A 24,920-nucleotide genomic window follows, 5' to 3' on the forward strand; every position below is an offset into this window, starting at 1 on the left:
TCAAAATCCCAAAATAAACAGGCACAGAAATTCACCAGGCTATATCTCACTAGACCCTGAGCAATTCAAAAAGACATATTACTCTCACGCCTCTCTCTCTAAGACTGAGCCCATGGGGCCTAATACAGACCAGAACTAGCTGTAGCCCCACCTACTGGACACATCCACTGTCTAACATAAATCAATTATCCCCCCAAACATTTTATCACTACAAAATAATAATTCAAAGAAACAAATACAAAATAAACAAGAATAATTTCCTTTCCCCAAAATAACTCATAAACCAATACAATTCACCTTAAACCACAGAACATCAAAACACCCCTGTCCAGGGGCGCAGGAGGCACGGGGGACGTGGGGGATATGTCCCACGCAGTGCTGAAGAGACTGCCGTCGTCCCCCTCACTTTTGATAAGGAAAAAAAGCCTTATAGGTACGCTAAATAAATAATAACATATAGGATTTGCGTTAACTGTAAAACTCCCCATTAACCCTTAGAACCCGATTGACGCAAAGTGCGTCAAAAAACACACCCTTTCTTCTCTGTTACATTGCTCCGGAACGGTTCATCGCAGCGAGATGAAACCTTTATTGCACGACAGAGCAGAAGTGGGGCTTTCCAACGAGACTACACACTTGTCTGTACGATCAAGTATGAAAATTAAAAAAAAATCATGAAATTAAATCAAATTGCATCATATTTACAGTCTATACTTCTCTGCTTTCACCTGCACACACATTACTCTAGTTTGAATTACTCGCGAACCCGTGATCGCATCGATATGGCAAGCATATCAGATGAAAGAGGGGGCACAGGGCTATCCATTGGTACCATAAAACCAGACGAAGTGACTGCAAAATAATAACGTCATGTACACAAACCAACGCTGCACACTCATTACTCTCGTTTGAATTACTCGCGGACCCGTGATCGCATAGATATGCCACGCATGTCAGATGAAAGAGGAGACTCAGAGCTATCATTTGATACCAAGTACATCCTTCTGAGTTAAAAAACAGACGAAGTGACAGCAAAATAATAACTTCATATAGCTGGACTTACCCCATGTTTTTGTCTGTTCTTGTGGCAAAGCATGTTTATAATCCAATGCTATCATGTGTTTCTCTATGGCAAAGCATGTTCATATTCCGGTTTTGAGATCCTAGCAAATTCCTGCATGGCATCCAATTCAAGGCTCACATTGCATCCCAATTTGTTCAACAAATAAACACCTTTTTGCCTTTACTTTGTTCATGGCAATGCAGTAAAAAGTTGAGAATTATTATGACTGCATACACACAGGCACGCAGGCTAACACGCAACCTCGGGTCAAGTCAAGTCAGATCAGTTCGTGTCACAGATATGGAGCGCATAAAGGTCATTTTTCATCACTAAATAAAAAATGCCATTTATTTCCGAAAATCACACAGCAAATATTTCTGTAAATTGCTTAGCCCCAGAGTATCCCTCCAACATGGCAATTATATAGCCCGATTCAGGACAGTCTGCCCTATACACACATGAAATGCATGTAGAGCTGTGAGCTTGCTGTGGTGAGATACATGTCGAAATATAAGAATTTTTATAATACACTTTTTATATTTTAATTCTTTAAAAATCTAAATAAAATCAATGCTAGTATTAATACATGAAATGATGGCAGATCTGAATAGCCTAGACTCTCCTGAAAAAAACAATATTTAATATATGTGTGTGGCACTTACAATGACCAGAATAAATCCTTATGAATAAAGGTAGTGAAAATGCCCTAAAAACAGCTTAGGGTTCTAAGGGTTAACAGCATCACATCACTAACCACAGCCATCTACAGTACTGTAAGACTGCACAATCTCATATTCACTCTGTTGGATATCTGAAGCCAGTTTGTAACAATCATAAAATAATCCAGGCTACTTGCTTAGCATAAATCATTTATCATCATCTTTATTTGAGGCAGGCTGGTATTGGAGGCAGGCTTTTTAAAATATGTCTAACCTGCATTTAGACATGCATTTCGTTTGGAGCGGCATGCATACCGGTAGGCTATCAAAAGCATTTTCGGTTTGGTTTGGGATTTAATTTACTTTTGGACTGTTTGATTATATTGCTAAATGTTGGGACTGATGGGCACTGAAATCTGGGAGATATTTGATGGTTCACTGTTAAGTTTCATGCAGTTGAAAAAGTGTCGGGATTTCCACTGCTGTTTATTGCGAGACAAGGCAGCCCTTCATTGAATAGAGGCTGTGCTGTAATGGAAACCTTTTTGGGTAGACAAGTAGCCTAAATTGAGTTATTGTTTAATTATGCATGATTTAGTATTTAAAAAATAAATAAAAATCGTAGGCTGGAATGCCTTGAGTCGCAACAATTGTGTTTAATAGGCTTCAGCCTCTGGCAATTAGCTCGAAAGGGGCGGCAAGAGAATGAGCTTAAGAACGTTTGTTGGAGACCCATGGTAGGAAAACGACTTTTCTTTGCCAACCATAGGCTATTAATCCAACCAACATAATACAATACAATACAACATATAATAAAATATTAAGAAGAGGTTATTTCATTGACTTAAATCGAACAATGTCTTCTAGTGGACTAATGGCAATTGTTGGTATGGTAGGCAATTGTTACCCCGTCTTGTATGGGAACCTGCCTTTATTTGTCCTGAAATAGAATCAATCCCGGGCATAATTTGAGGATTTATGGTAGCCTAGTGCTCAACTTCTCCTGCTCAACATGACGTTAGCTGTTATGTTTATGATAACAAACTCAACTAGCCTATACTTATCAACTTGTTTTCACTAGCCTAAAATACAAGTCTATCAACGTTTTTGTTCAAGACACAAATTGGATACTTCAGTTACCTTGGTGCATAAATCCCAGAGAGTAGGCTACCACACCCCAGAGTGATAGGCCTAGCGTTCTTATGCGTTCAGTGTGGGGTATAAACAAGCTGAGAATTTAGCAGTGTCACGTCTGCCTGTCACAGACGTGGGGAGCTCTTTGAAGCTTGGGATAATGTGATAGTCACTACAGTAACAGTATTTTATTTTACTTCTTATGTAATTTTTTTTCAATTTTATAAATGCTTTGTTTAAATGCTGTTGGAACAAATAGTTGATTATAAAGGCAACTTTCTGTTGCAATTTTCTGAGTGTTCTGGACTGGTAACTTGTTAAACCAACACTTGTTAAGTTCTAACGTTGCATAAATATTAACTGCAAACACACAGTGGAGAGTTGATTTGGTTTATACCAGACAATTTAAGTAGGCCTAACTAGGCTATTTGATCATGTAGTCTATGTTTGGATCATAGGCATGATGATTAGCCCATTTCACAAGATGGGGTCGCTGTGTAAATCAACTTCCTGTGGAACAGCACAGTCCCATACACAGCAAAAGAAAAGTCCACAGGAAAGACAAAAGAAGGAAGACGTTTTACCCTGCCAATTAAGGCATCATTAACATCAATGAGGCCGGACACCTGGACACTGTGAAATAGGCTTATTCATTCATGGCTTCATAAAATATCAACATCCCATGTTGCTTTTTTCTACCATTGGCCCAAGTAGTGACCAGTATTCTACCATTGGCCCAAGTAGTAAAAACAATTGTTTGAAAACAATTAATGGTATTATCTTAATATTCTGGCAAGTTTAAAATATGATGGTCGAAAGTGGGCCAGAGGTGGCGATCCGATATCTGGAAATCTGATCTCACTATGGGTTTGTGTTCACAATTTGCTCCCCCTCACTTTCAAAATATCTCCTGCGCCCCTGCCCCTGTCAAAATGGTCAGGCCAACATCAACCCGGGAAACCCCTCTACTTGTACCCCTAGTGGTAGTGTCCCTCGGGTTTCCAAGCAAGGAAGTAATGTACGATGCGGTATGGTGGTGAGTAAAGTGAATACAGTGATGTAGTTAGTTTTAACAAATAAATGAGAATGTTTTTAACGGGCAGTGTGTACAGTTGCGTTTGTCAAATGTAGATGGAGTTAATACAGATGAGATGTGGAAATGACAATGAGTTGTGAACGAACTTTTCAATGGAATACTGCATACCCACAATTGCCCTCGCGATATGCCGGTAGATGGCTACCTGTCGCTATGCACTGCGCATGGGTCACGGCTCAGTCTGTGACACTCACTCTTGTGCATAATGTCTACATCCTAGCAGTATTTGTAGTTGCTAGATTTGGAGAATAGGTTTGATACATATTCATCCCTATTGTCATGATTTTTGCATCACAATTCTGTTCAAACTTTTTGTAGAGCAAACATCCAAAACCGGGATCCTTTCAAGGTATATAGGTATATATACTTTTATTTTTTGATCCCGTGAGAGAACAGAGAACAGCTTACTTGACAACAAGGAATGGAGGGAGGTACTGGCACTCCTGAATTGGCATTTGACCAGAAGCTGATATGTAAGGGATACAGTAATGTATTGTCTGTCAGAAAATAAATCCTGACAGTGAACAGGATCCCAACTCAAAAGCAGAGGACCACTGGGTGGTCTCAGTTTAAAGTGGCTGAACCCTAAGACATTGTAATGTGGAGTCGAAAAGTTAATCTTTTGTCTTGTTGGGCTTTTGATTTCATCCTTACATGTACATTATGTTTCAGATAATGCATGGAAAGAGTTTGGTACTAATTAATAACAATAATAATGATAATCATCATCATGACAATCTTTATTGTTCACAAAAGTGGAAATTTGGAATTATTTTTTTTTTCTTTTTAAAGTTGTGTCTACTAAGCTGCCCAGTGTGCAAGAATTTAAAAAAAGTTGAAGGAGACCAGTCACATGGAACAATGACATACAACATTCGCTTCCTGAGTTTAAACACTGTGCATAGTCATCAACAATCCAATTTCCAGCTAGTGGTTAGTTTGTTTTTCTCTATTTTTAGGCTATAGTCCAGTAAAGCATTTAAACGGGTAACATATTTGGGTAGAATTTGAGGTGGTGCAGTGTTTGCTCTGTTGCACAGCAATGATGGCCAGGACAGCCATTCATGGCATGAATTGTATGTGTACTGTAATAACACTGTAGGGAAGCTCAGACTACTGTACAATGAAGAAATGTAAATCTTATCTGGTGAAATCTCGAGGATATCCCCTCTGTTCAGGGGCGCAACTACCCATTTGCTTATATGCAATAACAACATTGCCCCCCCCCCCAAACAAAAACTAGGCTGCTGTTTTAGTTATGATTGTGATTAATCTTACATGTATATGATAGATGATAACAAAAATATAACACAAACAACTAAAGATAAAAAAGGCCAATAATGTACCCTATTAGTGTGTATTTTGATGAAGTTTTGATAATTGGTGCATTGTCACTTTAAGAGGTGCTGAGTCTAGACGGTTATCAAAACGTCCTTTTGCCAGCTCTTGCTCACAAAGGATAAGGCTGATCCAACTCTAGCCTTGTTTGTTTGCGCCACATTGACAACACAATATTAAGTTAATACAAGCAGCTTTCATTGTTAGGATGGAAACATGTAATGAGTTGTTGCTGGCTTGACATTTCTATTTGCAATTAAAAGTGCATTATGAGCCTGGTAGCCACGTAGCTATCTGAATGGAATAGGCTACGTTTCAATCGGCATCTATATGCTTCATGAAAATGCTTAGCTTAAGGAAAACTAATTATTGAAGACTCACCAACTCAATTATTCAGAAGCAAAGTAATTTCAAAGTATATTCTTGGCCATGTTACAAATCAGTGAGTACAGGCAATATTAAACAGCCCTTTCACCGACCTGAGCTTATAAATGGTGAGACAGTGGGAACTTGATAACTCTGTCACCTATTGTAGCCTCATCTTTCTTTAATTCGTAATTTCCTTTTAAACTTTTCTTATTAAATAGGAGATGGCAACAATGTCAAGCCAGCTGGTGCCTCTGCCTTTGTTTCTTATGCATGCTCAAGATGCGTTCCAAATTAGGCTACACATAGGCCTGGTACTCAAGGTAGAGCTGCATGAAGATTGTGAAAACCCAAAGGTATTAATTATTCTTGCTCGTTTGATCGATAACTCATTTCGGAAGGTTTTGATGCACAAACGAAATAAAAACTATAAATAGATGCTGCGTTGTTTGCGTTATTCTACTAAGTGTGAGATCCGGGGCTGGTGCTTGCCATTAGAGCTAGATAAACTTGAACGTTAACATGAATAGGCCTAGGCCTATTTGTAAGCCTCCATGGTAAACCACAGTTATTGCATTAGTTATGTTTTCCAGATTCTTGTCAGTTATTGTAGCCTACATGCTACCTTATAGCCTATATTTTCTAGTTGTCAGCGCAGCAACATTGATTTTGCAATAAGCTAGCCGTAAACCCCAATTTGGCCATAGCTAGTCTGTTAACATGAATATTTGCAAGCCTCCAAGCCCACACTTTAAATCCTACCTGTTGCCTTTCACCATACACTTATTTAACTGCTGTCCCTTGACATGCCATCTCCTTTTTCCTCTTTCTTTTTCTATTTTAGCCCCGACAGCTTTTTTGTTTTATCCATCTTTTTCCATAGAAGGCAACTCGTCTGTTCGCTCAGGGCGGCCTCCCTCTTCTATGTCCCCCCCCCCCCCCCCCCCCGCTCCCTCTTCTATGTCAAAATTCTATGATGGAATCTTATAAGATAGGGTGCCTAGCCTGTTAGACCTCTAAAATGCTATATAACATTGAGGAAATCAGAAATGATTATTTAAAATCGCACAACAGCAGCTACATATAGAAAATACCAAAAAAGATTGTTTTTTTTTTATTAACTAATTTATTTTTTACCATCGCTTTGGCGCCCCCATGGTGCTGCGCCCCTATGCGCCGCATATAGTGCATACCTTAAGGTTATTCACGTAACCCCGGTTCTCTGATAGCATGAGTGAGGTATCTCACTATGGGACACGCCCCCTCGCGAGTTCCCCAGAAGCCATTATTTCATTACGCCAGCCACCATTGGCTGGACGACTGACGTATGCGACGTGGAGGAGGTACTTCCTCCTCCTTTATATTCTACGGCGCAACGTCATTTGTTCAGTCTAGCTAACCAACCTCTTCTCGCCACCGGCAAGGAGGGTGGTCTGGTGAGATACCTCACTCATGCTATCAGAGAACCTGGGTTACGTGAGTAACCTTAAGTTCTCTTTCAAGCATTCATTCGGTATCTCACTATGGGATATTGTGACTCCCGGATTGCCAGACAAGCTTGTGATCCACAACAACATCAGTGCGCCCCCGGCGTCCCAGTGCCTAACACTGAATGCGCCAAAGTCGGGGCAGTGACATCAAGTCTGTAAAACCTGACACACGTTGTCGGGTTTGCCCAACACGCTGCCAAGCATACATCCTCTATGGGGAAGCCCTGAAATAAAGCCCATGATGTTGACATTCCTCGAGTGGAATGGGCTCGTAAACCGACTGGGGGTTGTAACCCCTTAGTCGTATAGGCCAGGGCAATAGCCGCCACAATCCATTGTGATAGACGCTGCTTAGTGAGCGGTCTACCCAGATGTGACTTTGCACAAGACACAAACAGCTGTTCCGTTTTCCTTAACTCCGCTGTTTTGTCCACGTAGCCTACGCACGCAACGCCCTGACCGGACAGAGCGCATTCAGCCGCACCTGCTCCGGGGAGGCGAAAGGCGGTGGGTTAAACGCAAATAGTTCAATCGGCCGACACGACAGTGACGGGTTGAAAACCTTCGGAATGAACGCTGGGTTGGATTTTAATACAACCCTCGAGTCACCCGGGAAAAATTGCATACAGGCTGTATTCACAGATAGGGCATGAATATCGCTTACGCGTTTAGCCGTAGCCAAAGCCACCAACAAAGCCGTCTTGAGTGAGAGCACTTTAAGATCCAACTGTTGTAATGGCTCGAAGGGAGGGCGAGACAGAACATCCAAAACCATCGGCAGATCCCATGAAGGGGCCAGTGGTTTAGAAACCGGGCGGAGGCGTCGACCCCTTTTCATAAATTGACGTATGAGAGGGTGCTGGCCCGCTGTTTTGTCCCCAAAACCTACATCGCAGGCCGAGATGGCAGCCAGGTAAACTTTTACAGTGGAGAAGGACTTGTTTTTATCCAGTAAGTCTTGCAGAAACGTAAGGATAACGTCCACAGAGCACTGGAAGGCTATCGTCCCTGTTTTAATGCACCAGTCACCAGGCAGTCCTGCAGCTGTCAGATTCAGCCTTTCACAGGCCAAACCCAGAGGGCCAGGCGCTCTGGATGAAGGTGAAATATTTCCCCGTTCGCTTGGGACAGCAGGTCCCTGCGGGGGGGGCAGCGGCCACGGTGGGGAGTGGAGTAACGGGATTATTTCTGCTAGCCAGGGTTTCCCTGGCCAGCGCGGGGCTACGAGAATGAGTGAGAGGCTCTGTACCCGCACCCTGGCGAGCGTTGGAGTGATCAGTTCCAACGGAGGGAAGGCATAGAGCAGGACGTCTGGCCACTGGTGTGCCAAAGCATCTATCCCTAACGGGGCTTTCTGATCGCGCAGGGAGAAAAACATCGGACATTGCGCATTCTCCTCTGAGGCGAATAAGTCCACTTTCGCTCGACCCGTTCGCAACCAGATTTGAGCCACCACATCGCTGTGGAGTTTCCAGTCTCCGTAGCGGGGGTTGCCCCTGGATAATAAATCTGCACCCAAATTCAATACACCGTGTGTGGCTTTCAACGACAGGAGCTGTGTGCTGCTCCATAAGATCAGTCTGTGTGCCAACGTGTGCATATGACGAGACCTCAGTCCCCCCTGCTTGTTGACATAAGCCACCACAGTGGTGTAGTCTGTTCTGACCAAGACATGATGCCCTCTCAGGATGGGCAGAGCAGGAGTGCGAGCCAAACCGCCATCATGGTGATCTGACATGGGCGTAGCACGCTTTTCTCCCAGTTTATTCTGAAGCCTAGTAACAACAGGTGCTCCGTTAGGAGAGCCGTGTGCTGCTGCGCTTCCTGGTATGAGTGCGCGGCCACCAGCCAGTCGTCGATAAAAGTAGCCAGACGTAAACCCTTTTCCCGGAGCGGCGCGATAGCCGCTTCGGTGACCTTGACGAAGACTCTGGGGCTGAGCGCAAGGCCAAATGAGAGGGCAAGCCACTCGTAGGTCACACCTCGAAAGGCAAACCTGAGGAACTTTCTGTGGGGGGGATAGATCGGGACGTGTAGGAACGCATCGGTCAGATCCCCTGAGGTGAACCAATCGCCCGGGCGCACGAAGCGCATTAATGCGTCGTTGGTTAGCATCCTGAACCTGTACTTTCTTAGGTATCTGTTCAGTGCACGCAGGTCCAATATCGGGCGCAAGCCCCCCCCTTTCTTTGGGACCAGAAAATACCCCGAGTAAAAACCGTGACTGCTTTGCTCGATGGGGACTACTCTGATCGCTTGTTTGTTTAACAGGGAAATTATTTCCCCCCGTAGAACACGGGCAGATTCCCCTGTAGCGTGGGATTGTACAATCCCATTGAACGGGGGTGGGGGTGTAGCGAACTGTAGGCGGTAGCCGCTATAATCTTTATTATCCAGTCTGACTTCACGTGCATCCGCCAGTACTGGATGCGCTCGGTCAGTGGCGAAATGACGCCATCTAGTGGCGCTAACTGGCGCGACCTAGCTGGCGTGGGCTGCAACGCTAGCGTGCTTATGTTGCCCATCGCCCCCGGTGGAGCTTTGGCTCCGCCTGGTGGCGTTATTAGGGAGTGATTGCACGCCATTGCCACTGAACATGGCTCGTGACTTTTTGTGAGAGCTTTTTTGTTCATTTGACAATTTTTTGCATTCTTTTGACGGATACGCCCTCGGCCCTCGGCCTGGCTGCTCACCGAAACATTTATTTTTGAAGGGGGGCACTGGTGTATGCTTGTGAGACTCTGTTGGGGCTCGAACTGGCACTCCAGGTCTCTTCTCCGCTTCAGTGGGCTGTGAACTGCAAGCGCCTCTGTGGCCTCTGCACGCCTCTTGGGGGGCAGTGAACATGCCTCTTTGAACAGGCCCAGGAACGGGGCCGGTGAGTCGAGGAGGGGGGAGCGTCTGGCTGGACTCGCCCCCCCTCGCCTGCAAGGCGCGTACTAGGTGCGCTTCTTCTTCCTCGCTCCCTGCGCGGGTGGGGGGTTTTGCTGACCTCCCTGTGTCGCGTTAGGGTTAAAGGGCTTTTTAACCCAGGCACCTTTGAGCTCGGGGGTCTTACCAAGGCTCTGAGTGGCAGTCTGGGTCGGGAGCTGACGTTTGGTAGCGGGGGCTTGTGCCTTTCTGGGGAGGCACAGCTGCAGCGCTTCACCGTCCCGTTTCTTTTCCTCACACCGCTTTTGCATAGTGGCCACGGCTGGTCCAAAGAGGCCTTTGGGGTCCACGGGCACATCTAGCAGCTGGGTCTTCTCCTTGTGGGAGAGGCTGGAGAGGTTGAGCCAGCGAGCTCTCTCTTGGGAGACCATGAGGGCCATAGCCCGTCCCGCCGTTTGCACCGCACACCTGTGTAGCCGTAGGCAGAGGTCTGTGACCACACACATTTCGTCCCACACAGCTGGCTGGTTGGGGGCGGACGAGAAGTCTTCCTCCAGCTCGGCTTGGTAGGCCATGAGCAGAGATGAGGCGTTGAGAGCTCTCACCGCCGACGCCACTGCTTTGTAGCTATTTACAGTCACGGCGGACTGTAAATTGTCGGCTTTGGAGGGGAATGCGGGTCCCAAGGGGGTCATCGCAGACTTCTGGGTGGGGTGGAGATGGGCGGCCACGAGCGGTTCGACAGGAGGCAGATGGGAGAATCCACTGCTTTCCATGTCTGGCCATTCCAGCGCCGCGAGCCCTTGAGCCGGGTTTTTCGCTGAGAATGGGCTGCTCCATGAGCGTGTGGCTTCCTCGAGGCACTCGGGGAAGACGGGCAGCAGTTGTCTGGTGGAGCTTTTAGCCTTCGGGAGCCTCTTTCCCTCGTAACGAGAGGACACTGTCTCCTTCTGGGCCTCCGGCCAGGGAACGCCGAGCTTTGCAGCTGCTCTCTTGCAGACGTCGTGAAGGCCCCCGCTTGCGGCTTCATCAGCCCCAGTGGCGGTGCTATCACTTCTCACGCCGCTCGGGCGAGCAGCCTGAGTGGCTGGGAGGAATAAGTCGTCGCCATCCTCATCCCCCAGGGATAGTAGGTCGACGGAGTCATCCTCTGAGATGAGTTCAGCTTCGCCAGTCGCACCTAGCATCCCCATTGGGCTGTCTTCGGTGTCGGATATAGGCGATAGAGCGACGAGCTGGTCGCCCCAGCTAGCGCCCAGTTCTCCAGCGCCGGCAGGCTCCTGGGAAAGGGTTGCTGACTCAAGGGGAGGGAGGTCATCCGCTCCTAGCATGGGGTCGTCGTCGGTGAGACTAGCTAGACGTGCTAGCCTACGTCGGCGAGACCGGAGGGAAAGTCGGGCGCAGTGTTCACACACTTCCGGGGATGTTAACGCGGTCTGGGCGTGTTGCAGCCCCAGATACGCGGCACACACCTGGTGGGTGTCAGCGGCCGAAATCTTGTTCCCACACAAACACATCCTAGCCGGGGCTTCGCACTTCCTCGCGGGGAGGGGGGGCACTGGCGTCGACATGTTTCGCTACTGTTTGAGGACAGACTAGCGGTTGCTACTGTTTGGTGACAGACTAGCTTTGGAGCTACTGTATGGAGACAGACTAGCTTTGGGGTTTGGAGGCTACTGTTTGGAGACAGGCTAGCGGGCTACTGTTTGGAGACAGGCTAGCGTGCTACTGTTTGGTGACAGACTAGCCAAGTCCAAACCAGTGCTCTTCGAAGATGAAGCGGCGTTAAGGTAGCGTTCGGGGACCGAGTCGTTACCTCGCTCAATGAACAGTTAAGCCACCAAGCCACAGCACCTGTATACGAGAGATCAAGCCTCTGGGGGCGAGAAGAGGTTTTAGACTGAAGCAATGACGTTGCGCCGTAGAATATAAAGGAGGAGGAAGTACCTCCTCCACGTCGCATACGTCAGTCGTCCAGCCAATGGTGGCTGGCGTAATGAAATAATGGCTTCTGGGGAACTCGCGAGGGGGCGTGTCCCATAGTGAGATACCGAATGAATGCTTGAAAGAGAACCACTTTTTGCGCCACTGCCTCTGTGGATGGTAGTTTTCTGTTGATGGATTATTATGACCGCCGCTAGCGAAGCGGTCATATAGGGATTGTCAAAGTTTTTTTTTTTTTTTTTTTTCAGTCATCTACTTCCTGAATTTTTGGTCAACCATACCCGGGACACCGAACCACCGGGGCACATGAAATTTGGTGGGTATGTAGCCCCACTATTACGGGAAAATTTTGTTTCGTCCCCGGGGGCCACTCCCTCCCCGTGCTGGGCTAACTACCTGAACCGTGGCACTGAGGATGAAGAATCTTTTATGGTATGGTATGTTGGTCTCAAGGACCCACATCAACCTGGCCCATAATCACTCATTTGTGATTTGCACCCCCCCCCCGGTAAAAAATGAAAATGCAATATTATTCTGCTTTAATCGCCCCTATCTTCAGTTAAGATGTTCAGAACTGCACCAAATTTTATGTGTATGATTGACCTGGCATTCTCTGGGGGTATGCCACGTTTCATAGAATTTCATCCATGGGGGGGTCCTAAAAAAATTAGGTTATGTGTACATTTAGTGACTGTACACTCATTGGCCTGTAGATGGCGGTGCACACATATACACATGCACACACACACAGGCACCCACATACTATCGGTATTAGAACGGCCGATACATAATTACAAATTCAGTAGGATTAAAAGAAAGCCAAAATAAATATTCATCATCATCATCATGGCTGCATTTCCAGTATTGGCGATAAGTAGTCGTTTGTCCACTAGATGGCGCATCGTTGCAGTGAGACGTAATTTTGTTGGAAGTTAAAAGTGGGTTGGAAAAACAATGGACGCTTCCTGTTTACCGCAGAGAACGTCTAATAAGGATAGGACAATGTTCAAATGAAATGTAATCCCCATTTCTTCTTGAAGCCGAAATAAATCTGAGGATGTTTATCGGACATGCTTGGTTTTTACTGCAGGTACGTTAATCTTATAATATCAATAAGGACCTAATGTTACCGTTAGAGTTGGTTGAGTGATGGAGGCCAATTTGATTGATTGCATTTGTAGAAAATTATAAATGCGGTTATACCAAGCAAATTGATAGCAGCACTGTAATTATATATTTCGACTGTCATTTGTTGCACGTGCTACAAAAATCATTCTGTGCAATGGAAGATAGCCTGGCTAGCGCCACCACTTCTCAATGAGACGTGGTCTGGGAACCAAACGTTAATTTTCTCGTAATTTTCTGGTAAAAAATGCCCAGATCCGTTTATTGGGTGCCACGGATGTCTATCAAATGCGTTTGTGCATAGCTCATCATCGTCTTGCTTTCCCCCTTGTTCTGTGATCGTTCCCTATCTCAGGCGAAAATTTGCTCCATGGTCTTCAGGCTGCCTTAGCAGCGTGAATCAAATTGCGCGCAAGGCAGCATGGGAACACCCAGGCTAGTGTGAGAGGGGAATCGATGTGCTTTGATTCCAGCTTGGTAGTTGTAGTCTGTGAAATTAAAAAGCACGTGTGTGTGAAGTATCCAAACAATGACACCTTCATTTCATTATGGCTGCTTTAGCAACACACCTTAAGCTAGCTACTGTGTAGTGGGTCCCATTTAGAAGTGGCTACTTCATTCGCGCTTTCCTTGACTCATGGAGCTGCGTGAATTCTATTACAGCTTTGCGCCACGATATGGCAGTTTAAGTCCGCTTGATGTGTCGCCATCATAGCCTATTGACAATTTATGTTGTAAATAGGCCTACCTTATAAGCCTACCTGTAGCTTAGGGAAGCTAACAGCTTTCTATTAGGATCTAGTTTGTTAGTTACAGTTTTGTCATAACTCCAGGGTTGCCAACTTTGGGTGTTTGGCTGGAGTGAGATTTTGTGAAGTCATAGTGCGTGTGCGTTAAATTTTTCCCTAAACCTAATTTTAAAAATGTCTGTCTCCTGACTTTTTTGCTATGTACTATGTGTTTTTTTTTTTTTAAACCTAATAGAATGGAAAAGTTTCTTCAAAATGTACAATTAAATTATTGATTGCACTTGAAAACAAGACCAGTGTTTTAACCCCGTGGCATGGAAGGATTATGAGCCACTGGGCCCCTGGGCATGCACAGACATGAAAAGGGTCCCCCTGCCCAGCTGAAAATGGTAGTAGCTTAGTAGAAAAAAATGAAAAATGATGACTTCTGGCAAGTTTTGTGGAAAGAAATGGACAGATTGAGACTTATGAATGTGTGTATGAGTGTACATATGTATCAGGGATGGAAATAGCCTAAAATATTTTTTTCCACCTACCATTGTGGCTGGTGGATTCCAAAGTCTACCAGCCACTAGAGATACAGTATGAACATTTGATGAAAAATCATGACCAAAATGATCACGGTTATTGGTATTATTGCAATATGATTAAAATGTGCTGACTTTTTTTCTAAACCTACCATCAATGTTGGACAGAACTCATAATTGGCCTGCCCTTCATGCCCAGTATAACAAATCTAAAGGTCAACAGACTAGATTCATAAAAGTGGTGTGGCTCCTTTAAGACCCAATCCACTGGTGTGAGTTCTGGAGCCATCCAACTTTATCTAACTCTATACTATCCTACATCATCTGATTTAATATTATGTCTAGGCTATATTTAACATTTAACATTTATTTTCTATTTGGCCTGTTATGAAATTATGCATTGACCAATATAAGCACACTTTTTTAAGACACTTAAATACATGCTTAGCATTTTGTGAAAACAAATCATTATGGCTACATCGACTCTTAGCCATGAGCTGTATATCCTCTGATTTTAATATTTACACATATGTAGGTATTTAAGCACAGCTCAGTTTTAAGACACTTAAAGCCCAAAATTGGAGACCATATAGAAATTTGCTACCATTTCAAAACCGGATTACTCTGGAACGGCTTATTGTACAGGGGATTGCATTACACCTTTGTGTTCGGTAAGGTCTGCTGTTTATTCTGGTTTACGGTTTGTCATGTGTGGAACGAAAAGTTTGTGAAATATTCCTCCTATATGAATTGAAATGAGCGCAGAGCTATAGTAGCCGCCCTAATATGATTATTTCTTGAAAGTTAATTTTCTCGCGAACCGTTTATCGCAGCAAATAGCCGCTATACCTTATAAAAGATGAGAAAAAGTTATTTCATGTGATGTCTGTGAGGCTACTTCGCGAGTAGTTCCTAGAGAAGAATGGGCGGCCACACTTTATGTCGGTCTGCCTCATGTCTAAATAGCAGCGTGTTCCGTGAAGGTGTCGCGGACCGGATTAAACAGTCAGCGAATCAACAATCAGAGAAAACTGCGCTGAGAACGTTGTAGGCTGATATTAGAACTACCTGCTGTTGGTCTAGACATATGTATGCCTTAAACTCGTATCCTGTCATTTAGAAACAATGCTGTGGTCTAGTCTAGTCATCAACAAAAAATGAACGGATTGCAAAAAAAAAGAATGGATTTGGCGTGACATTTCTTGAGTGTGCGTGAGAGCGTGAGATTGGTGCTGAAATCGTGAGTGTCGCATGGGCGGATTATGAACTTTCGGGCCCCTGGGCCCAGATGTATTAAGGGCCCCCCACTAATTGTTGTATATGTGGGAGGGGGGGTTTGGGGGTCCTCCCCCAGATTTTTTTTTAATTTGTTTGATGTGATTTCCTGTATTCTGGTGCATTTTGGGGATGGCCAATACTAAATTCAATCAGATTCATAGCCTACATCCTGATTTGTTGATATTGAGGCAATGATTCCATGCAAAGGCTTGGGCTTCAGGGCCCCCTGACCCCTTGGGCCCCTGGGCCTGGGCCCAGTAGGCCCGTGCAGTAATCCATCCCTGGTGTCACGCCAGATGCGTGAGAGTTGGCAACCCTGTAACTCCCTGATGCATTTTTGCATTTAGAATAGCCAGAGAGTGGATATCTCAATCGGAAAATTAAACAATATCGGGTGCCTATGGACTAGTGTTCGATCTGCCCGCTATTTATTTTTTGATTTCTTAAAAGATTGAGCTTGGTCTGGTGAAAGCCAGACTAGCCATTGACCGCAGTTACACAATGCAAGGGAACATGAATCAGCCTATATTTGCACGAACAATAACGGACAACAGCTCTTCAACTTTGGCCCGTTAAAATGTGTATGAACCGTCTAGCGACGTATTTCATCAAGGCCCATTTGGACATGTCAGTTATTTGCACCACTGGTTAGATGTAAAACAGCATTTCGTTTCAGACTACTGTTACTTAATTTGTGCATTGACAATAAAGTATTAAATGAACTAAAGATGACTAAAATCTTATGTAGAAACATTCGCAAAAAATCCATCCATCCAAAAATGACCTTTGTTTTTGATAGCTGTTGAAAATGGCATGGAACTGACAGAGATGTTTTTGTTTATTTATAAATAAATAAATAAATAAATAAAATTATGCTGATACCTTTTGCTTTTCCCAAATACAATGTAGCCTACAGGTGTAAGTGACCTTTCATCAATCCAGTTGCAATGGATGAACTGTGATGAACTGCCCTACTTGTGATCGTTTAGAGATTTTAAAGGTTTTATAACAATGCTACATCTTCTTTGGCTAATCTACAATCTATTCACCTTTTCAGCACCAGTAGGTTACTTTCTGTGCAGCCGCACACACACACTCAGGCATGCCAAACAAGCATACACAAAAGTTTCAAGAGTGGGGATGGAGTAAAATATGGAGACAAATTGAAGTGTGATTTATTTCCGCGGAACGGATGTACAGGACTGAGCGGCGGTCATATTTTGAAAATATTCAAATAAAAGGAAATGCATTCCATGTTGAAGTAACATTAATTTGTATAATAAATGTAATTGTGTTATGTCTGAGCGGTATCAGGAGAAAATATAGCTGAAAAGGTTCGGAGCCATTATGGATAATAAAAGTGCAGGCTAGGCATATCTCACTAAATGATGTAGTGTTAATGGTAGCCTAATATAATGGAATAACAGAAATAACTTGTGCTGTGTTTGCTGATTACCAAAACGCATTTGCTTTCGATTTCGTTTCATTCCAGAAATAGCCAGCCAGACACGTTAGGACTACATGCAGTCCCATAGGAAAGAGCGTCGCGTAGGCTGTTACCTGTTTCCAAAGTGCGTAAGGAACGGTTTTTGGGTAAGAGGGTCTTGCTTACTTTTTAGGTTGAACTTATCTACTTATTCATTTTTAAATAAGAGTTGCTGTCCTTGCTAAATGGTTCGTGCATTTTTGCGTTCATTCATTAGGGCTATTCTATCTCGGGTAGTGAAATAGAAAACAAAAAAAAGTGGTCTATATGACTTTTTGAAATTCCCACTTACTAAATGAAAATTATGTCGTATTTTGACCTAATTTCATGGATTAAAAAGACAATGTTGACTGAATGAATGAATTATGTGAAATAGCCTTAATGCAATAAAGAAAGGAAATGTCAACAGCGTTTGGACAGTAGGGTCAGTCAACTGGAAATACAAATCAGGTTTTCGCTAATTCTTTGATGGGGTGGTGGTATATGTGCCCATCCGAAATAATATGGCATCTCTTGAGGCATAGCCTACAGACATAATCTGTGATGTGTTGGGAAGAAATGCGACGCGTGCCGAAATTTCCAGCTCCTCGAAATTTCACAGCACCTCACAGACATCGGCGTAGGACGTGAATGCGTGAATCCGTATTTTGTGATGTTCACCAACTCAGGCGAGGAGCCTATCTGATGCGCAGTTGGAACTTGACGTTTCGTCAGCAATGGCAGAGGTAGGCCTAAGCTAGAATGGAATTCTGTGTCTGAACAAGCCTATTAACCCCTGGTCCAACCTTTGGTCGAAAGGACTGCTACCTGGCGGCCAAAAGGAACCATTGTTGTTGCAGAAAACCGGGTTGGTCGAGTCGAGTACGTTAATTGCAAAACATTCTAAACATTTATAACTGGGCCTAGGCCTATATTATGAAAATATAAAGGCGTTACAAAAAACAAAACAAAACAAAAAACCGGCCACCTTTTCTAACATTTTATTTCACTTAAATAAAATAATGAATGAACGCAAAAGTACACGGACCCTGAACCCAGTCAAGGCATTCACGCGATGTTTTTGTGTCTGTGCATATGAAGAAAAAAAACAAGGTCAATCCATCGGCCAATAGCGGACAGGTGGTAGGCGACGGAATTTAATTGGTGTTAAGATCAAGTGTTTGTAGCAGTCTGCATTCTTTGACGTCTTTTGGTTTGACTACATCCTGCTTTCCAATTCCATCATAGCCGAGGTCAAGGTCCCCTGCAAAATTTCTAACGAGGTCCATCCAGAATCTTGTCTACAATAACTGCCAATGTAGGCTTATGCTTCGTCATTTTAGCCTTAAGAAAAATAAAAAAAGAGCAAAAAGGAAAATGTTTTATATTTCAATCTCACTTAGCCTCTTAATTCAGGTAAAATAGTGAATTGACCTACCTGAATAAGTTATCATGGCAATTGGAATACCACTGAAAATGTCCTGAATGACCAAATGACCAGGAACACTTGTTCGAACCAACTCAGTTCACATCTTGGATCTTAACTTAGATAGCTTATGTGTTATTTTCCAGAAACACAATACATATTTTTGAGGCCTATGGATGTTCTGGATATGCACTGGATATGAAAAAAAGCAACAATAAAACAATCCTGGCTTTTTTAAACAGGGTGCAAACATTGTTGGATTGATCCATAAATAATTTAAACCAATCAACTGGTTGTTTGTGATAGACTGCAATGCATGCCAGAATTGTAAGAATTGTGGTCTTGTGACATTGGATAGTTCAATGCAATATGCAGAGTGATTACTAGCGGTAAAAATATTTGAATGGGGATGTTCTGTCAAATCGCCACTATTGATGACTCATGGAATGCCTCTCGTCCAATCAGAAATTAATAAAAAAAAAAAAAAGTTTGACCGGATAACTGTTTTATAAATGTTGATGTGTTTCATCAGAGACTATTGTTGTTTTCTTTTACATGGATGAACATGAATGCATGATGCAGCTTCAGTTGGAACTAGAAGGAGACGGTACAAAAGTGTCAAAAAATGCAAAATTGAAGCATTTTATGCAGTATTAAACACATTTAAAATAGTAATTGTTCCGGATTTGTGGTATGTTTACGGTTCTTTTCTTTGTCAGAAATAAGATGTAAACAGAGAAGATGACACACACATTTCATACTTTTTTCATTTTCTCTAGCTTCGTCACCACAGTGGGGGAGGTAGCTTATGAGAACACTATGGGAGAGCAACGAGGAGCTGCATGGAAAGTGAATAGGGGACTTGAGGGTGGTGCAGCAGGGAAAGGGACATATGGAACCAGTGCTGGGCCATACAGAGGACATGGATGGATATTGAAAGAAGGATTTTGGAGGAAGGCAGCAAATGGATATGAAGGACAAGAACAGATGGAGGCAAGTTCAAGAGAAGGACCAAATGGTAATCACAAAGGACTATCTGGCGGCAAAGATGGAAGTGGACCCTCAGAGGACGAGACCTGCCCTATCTGTATGGATGAGTTTACAGATAAAGAGAGGCTGCCGTGTGGCCATGCTTTCTGTAAGGACTGCCTAAGACTGTCAGTGGAAAGCATGGCTGCTAGCTGCCCGGTGTGTAAGAAGGTGTTTGGAAAGATTGTGGGAGACCAGCCAGATGGAATGATGACACACTATACACAGAATACATGCCTTCCTGGGTTTAAACAATGTGGCAGCATAGTCATTAACTATCACATTCCCAGTGGCATTCAGTCGGTAAGGGTGTGTGTGTGTGTGTGTGTGTGTGATTTGAACAATAACAAGGTAGCATACCAGAAAAGTAGTAGGTTAATATTCTGCAGTAGAGGTTCAATAATATAATAATATGCAATTATACAGAAATGCTATTTTCTCTCAATTATTTTTGGTAGAGCAAACATCCTAAGCCAGGGCGGCCATTCCAAGGTGCACGGAGAACAGCTTACTTGCCAGACAACAAGGAAGGGAGGGAGGTACTGGCACTCCTGAAGAAGGCCTTTGACCAGAGGTTGATATTTACAGTGGGCACCTCACGCACCAGTGGCATGGAGGACTGTGTGACCTGGAATGACGTCCATCATAAAACCAGCACCCATGGAGGAGCACAAAGGTATGTGGCTAATAAAGTACATGTCCTTTACAAAGGTTGTTAAGTATTAAAACCAAATACATGAGAGATATATTGCAGGATTTTCCAAACATGGTACATTTGCTAGCTAACACAAATGTGGTTACCTGAGTTTCAAATGTCTATAGATCATATATGAAGAGAGTGGAATAATAATTTATTTCATTTTATGTTGTGTCTGAAAATGTAACTTAAGAGTTTGTCATTATTGTAACTTTTGCTTCCTTTGCCAGGTTTGGCTACCCGGATGATGACTACTTGAAGAGAGTGCGAGATGAACTCAAAGCCAAAGGCATTGAGTGAAGAAGCTGCCATAATAACAGCTTAGATGCAGACAACAAGGGTGGATGTCTGTGACAGTATCCAAGTATTTAGTCCTCTAACCAATCTGTTTTTTAAGATGACTTACTGTACATATTTGATTAAAGGCGCCTCAATACATCCTTAGTAAATTCATGTGGATCCTTGTTTTAGTATCTTTAGTATCTTATACTGTTCTTTTTAGTCTTAGTTCTTTTTAGACTCTGGATTTGTTATTTTATCATCCTGTTTATGTTGTAGTGTATGTTGTGTGTGGTGTCTTAAGCTACTGGGACCTTGAATTTCCCCTTGGGGATCAATAAAGTATATATCTATCTATCTATCTATCTATCTAAAGGGACAGTCAGTGATTTTGCAGGAAGTCGCATTTGTTTGTGTTTATGTTTGAATTTATTTCAACGCCTTTGTGCTAAAAACATTATTTTTTAACCAAGGACCAAGCACAACACAGCAGAGAGGTAGCTCACCCCTACCTTCAGTATTCCCAGAGATATTCCACACAGGGTTTCGTTTTTCTTTGGGGGACACAAGCTGCCTCCACTGATTCCAGTTTTTGGAGCCTGGGCTGCTTACAGAGAGTGCTTTCTTTTTTACAGTGTAGCCTAATCAATGGGTAGCTATAGCGGTCGTGAGGAGATTATTTCTGAATGTGAAAAAAAAATGTTGTGGGCTGGAAATCACATAAAATCCCTGACTGCACCTTTAATATTGGGTTGTTTGCATTGTGTGTGATCATAGCAATGTAGGGAACTAGCAGGAAATGCCAGAATTTTATTCTACTGAAAATGTCTAGGTGTTTCTTTCTGTTGACAGTTTTCTTCTAATATCTCATGGAGTATTACATATAAAGGTGTCTACTGTAGGCTACAAATCAACTATAAATATTGGGAACATACTAAAATAAAACGTAACTATTGAACTGATATTAATTTAAAACATATCTAATGTCTCAGACGTATGTGGGAAAATTATAGTTGAAAATGTTAGTTGCCATTATGGAAAATACAAATACAACTGCCAGGGGGGCACTGTGGCTACAACTGCCACATCATCCATAGGATAGCCTACCATGTTTGGGTCCGAGTGCCCAGGGTCGAGTCCGACCTGAGTTCATTTTCCGATCTCTCTCTCCCTGCTTGCTTCCTGTCATACTACTTTGTCCTATCTGAATAAAGCAAAAAGCCCCAAAACTATAATGGCCAGTTTGGAGTAGGCCTATGTTGAGTGTTTAAGTGTCATACAAAGTGTAGCCTACAGTATAAAGTGTCCAAAGTGACAACAATAATTATTTTTTGCCCTATAGCAGGGGTCTCAAACTAAAATGAGCTGGGGGCCACTTCTGCCAACGTCATCTGATTGGAGGGCCGCGTCAGTGTTAAAGAATAATACAAAAAAGAATGGCTATTTCCTAAAATGCAATGTTTTTTTTTCAAATACTGTAGGCCTATTTTCAAATACAAAACTGCAAACAGAAAGTGCAAGTCTTTTTATCTATTTTTAGACACCTGTGCTATAAAATAATGATAAAATAAATATAAATACAAATTATGAAAAAAAAACAGGTATGTGTGTGTTTCACACCAAATAAAAAGATTTTCCTCTCATAACTTATTTAAACCTGGCATATCAAAATTTCAAAAGGCCATGGCTTGAAAGTGGTCAGAGATAAAGTAATACTGTAAATGTAAAAATCTTTGAGTATGAACAAAAGTTTATGAAGGGGGTAAATTTACCCATCTAATTTGCCACTGGATGGTAAGCACCTCAAATTATGCAGCTTTCAGTAAATACTGGATGTTGAACTATTTGAGCAGGTTTACTTTCTTTTTGTCATATTACCCAAATAACAAATTAACAGGAAAACAGTAGGCCTAAGATGTAACAATAGTAAACTATTACTAGTCTGTTCCACAAACCGTTCTTATAGGTCTACAATAAAGTAGCCTGGTCAAATCAGTTCCTATCGCGGGTGACTTTGTAGTTCTTTAGAGCTGTCTGTAAACTGTCCATTACGGACACTATCATCACGATTACCACTGCCACCTCGAGCTATTTTGGGCAAAGGGTCGAAATGGTATGCCTAGTGGACACCGTCGTACGCAAAGACGCCCCTCCATTCACAGACGCACCGTGACTATCACTGTCAATAGACGATCGATCATAATATAATCTCCAAAAGGCAGATATTCTCAGCGGCAGATATGCAGCGATTTTGGGCTTAAATCTAGCTCTGGATGTCTAGCAACTAGTGGAGGAGAGTACAAATGAGATTTGTTACCGTACTTGGATCAATCGTCTATTTTAATCAGTGTCGTTGTTTGTCGCAATTAAAAATACCCTCAAGGGCCGAATTACATTATTATTTTGAAATAGGCCGCGGGCCGTAATTGGGCCGGGCGCGGGCCGGATTTGGCCCGCGGGCCGGGAGTTTGAGACCCCTGACCTATAGCCTACTTTCACTCTTACCATTAGGCTATGTCCGTTCTTATCATTGTAACGTGCCAAACCAACCATAATAGCTTAGCAAGCTTTGATGAAATTGTTTCCAAGTTTAAATCCATGCCCCTCAGTCTTGCACTGAGTTGAAGTTAGTTTTATGTTGGATGCTCGACAAATATTCAATGCTGCCGGTTTCACCAACCTACAGTAGGCTACTTAGGGGCTGTCTACAGTACCTTCTGAATTACCTTCATAGTTTTGTACCGAGTTTTTTTACATCATGTGACCTACCGACACCAAAACAATGCAGAATAGTTCTCCTATATGGGACTAATGATACACACATGAAGACACACCTCTTTTGTATAGGCCTTTAATGCACACACTATGTATATGAATATTTTGGAAAATCTATTATTTTCTAAGGAACAATCTCCTTTTTCTCAATACCTCCCAAGCCACGTGACCCAGTGACTCCAAACCAGTGCAGAATAGTTCTCCTATATGGGCTGATCAGACACACCTCTTTTTATAGGACTTACTTGCACAATCTATAATTTTAAAGAAAATCCATTATTTCCTAATAGTTCTCCTAAATGGCACTAATCGGACAAAATTCCTTCTATAGGCCTTTTATGTACTCCAATCTATATGAATAATTCCTAATATTGTGGGACTTAATTTTTAGAAGCACTCACTGAGAATAGTAAGTGTTTACAAACCACTGATACTTTGTGCTCTGGTGAGAACAAAGCATGCTCAAAGCATAACAGATAGATACAACTCAGTTCCAAATTCTACTGGTCTCTAAGCATAACCCTCTTTAAGAAAACCAATGAGATAACTTTTGGAAACACTGTTAACTGCGTGATATCTCACTGCTCTTGCAAAGGCTCATAAAAGGCTCATGGAAACACAATGAAATTGTGACACCAAGGCATCCCATGTTCATTTGACTAAGACTTACTGGTTCAGTACTTAGGTGACTTATTGGTTCAATACTTAGGTGCTTCACATTGATCTTACATGATTCTGTTGGATAACTTCATTGCTGTGGCAAAAATGTCAGTTCAACATATTAACATTGTGTTTGAAAGAAAAACATGAGTTTTCATGGTTGATAGTTTAGTAAATGTGCAAACTCTCTTTTCCCTTTTTTCGCTGGCCTATATACGCGTATCTTGTATGATTCAGTTAAAAAGTGGATGCTTGATTGGAATTACTATTTGAACACAATAAGGTTGTGTTTCATTCAAAATTAATTGTTACGTGCTGTTACGTGTGTGATAGCCCTGACTCCTTCCTTACAGTGTAGCCGGTATTTTTGTGTTGTAACATTGAACTGCTGTACTTTAAAACAAAAAACAAATTCATCATAGCCAAGGCCAAGTTCCACATCAAAATTTCTAGCAAGGTCCATATCGGTCATCCAAAATCAAGTCTACAATAACTGCTAATATAATTATTATACCTCATTTGAACCTTCAGAGAGAATAGGAAAGAGAAAAAAAGAATGAATACCCTATTTCTCAATCTCACTTTGATACACAATTCCATTAAGTAACCAGGCCTATGCTGTTGTCAGTTTTTTAGCCTACTGACAACTGGTAAAATAGTGCAATTAGTCTACTTTAATATAGCAAAGTTATTATCCCAATTGGAATAGCCTACCATAGAAAATGTCTTGTCAAATCATTGTCAAAATGTCTGACCAGAAAAATGACTTGCTCAAACTGTATTGGTCCATTCCAACTCACATCTTGGGTCTTAACTTTCCTATTGCTTATGTATTATTATCACAATGCCAACATACAGCCCACTACCCACTGTGTAGCCTTCTAAAGGGATCTCAATTTGAGAAGATACTGTAAATTCTACTCCACTATCCATTTTGTATTTGCAGGCC

General features: G+C 42.7%; 1 protein-coding gene across 1 annotated transcript; it reads left to right on the forward strand.

Moving 5' to 3' along the window:
- The first annotated feature begins 17,177 nt into the window (after positions 1-17,177).
- LOC143104750 (E3 ubiquitin-protein ligase DTX3L-like) lies at positions 17,178-20,899 on the forward strand. The gene is made up of 4 exons (XM_076269029.1): positions 17,178-17,233; positions 19,311-19,863; positions 20,019-20,236; positions 20,488-20,899. The coding sequence occupies exons 2-4, from the start codon at positions 19,351-19,353 to the stop codon at positions 20,555-20,557; spliced, it is 801 nt and encodes a 266-aa protein (XP_076125144.1). The 5' UTR covers positions 17,178-17,233; positions 19,311-19,350; the 3' UTR covers positions 20,558-20,899.
- The last annotated feature ends 4,021 nt before the right edge of the window (positions 20,900-24,920 follow it).

Source organism: Alosa pseudoharengus, unplaced genomic scaffold, assembly GCF_046254945.1.
Source record: "Alosa pseudoharengus isolate Yale_2024_CS ecotype anadromous, Long Island Sound unplaced genomic scaffold, YU_APseudo_1.1 YU_APseudo_1.1_scf_5, whole genome shotgun sequence".
In the NCBI taxonomy this organism is placed as follows: Eukaryota; Metazoa; Chordata; class Actinopteri; order Clupeiformes; family Clupeidae; genus Alosa; species Alosa pseudoharengus.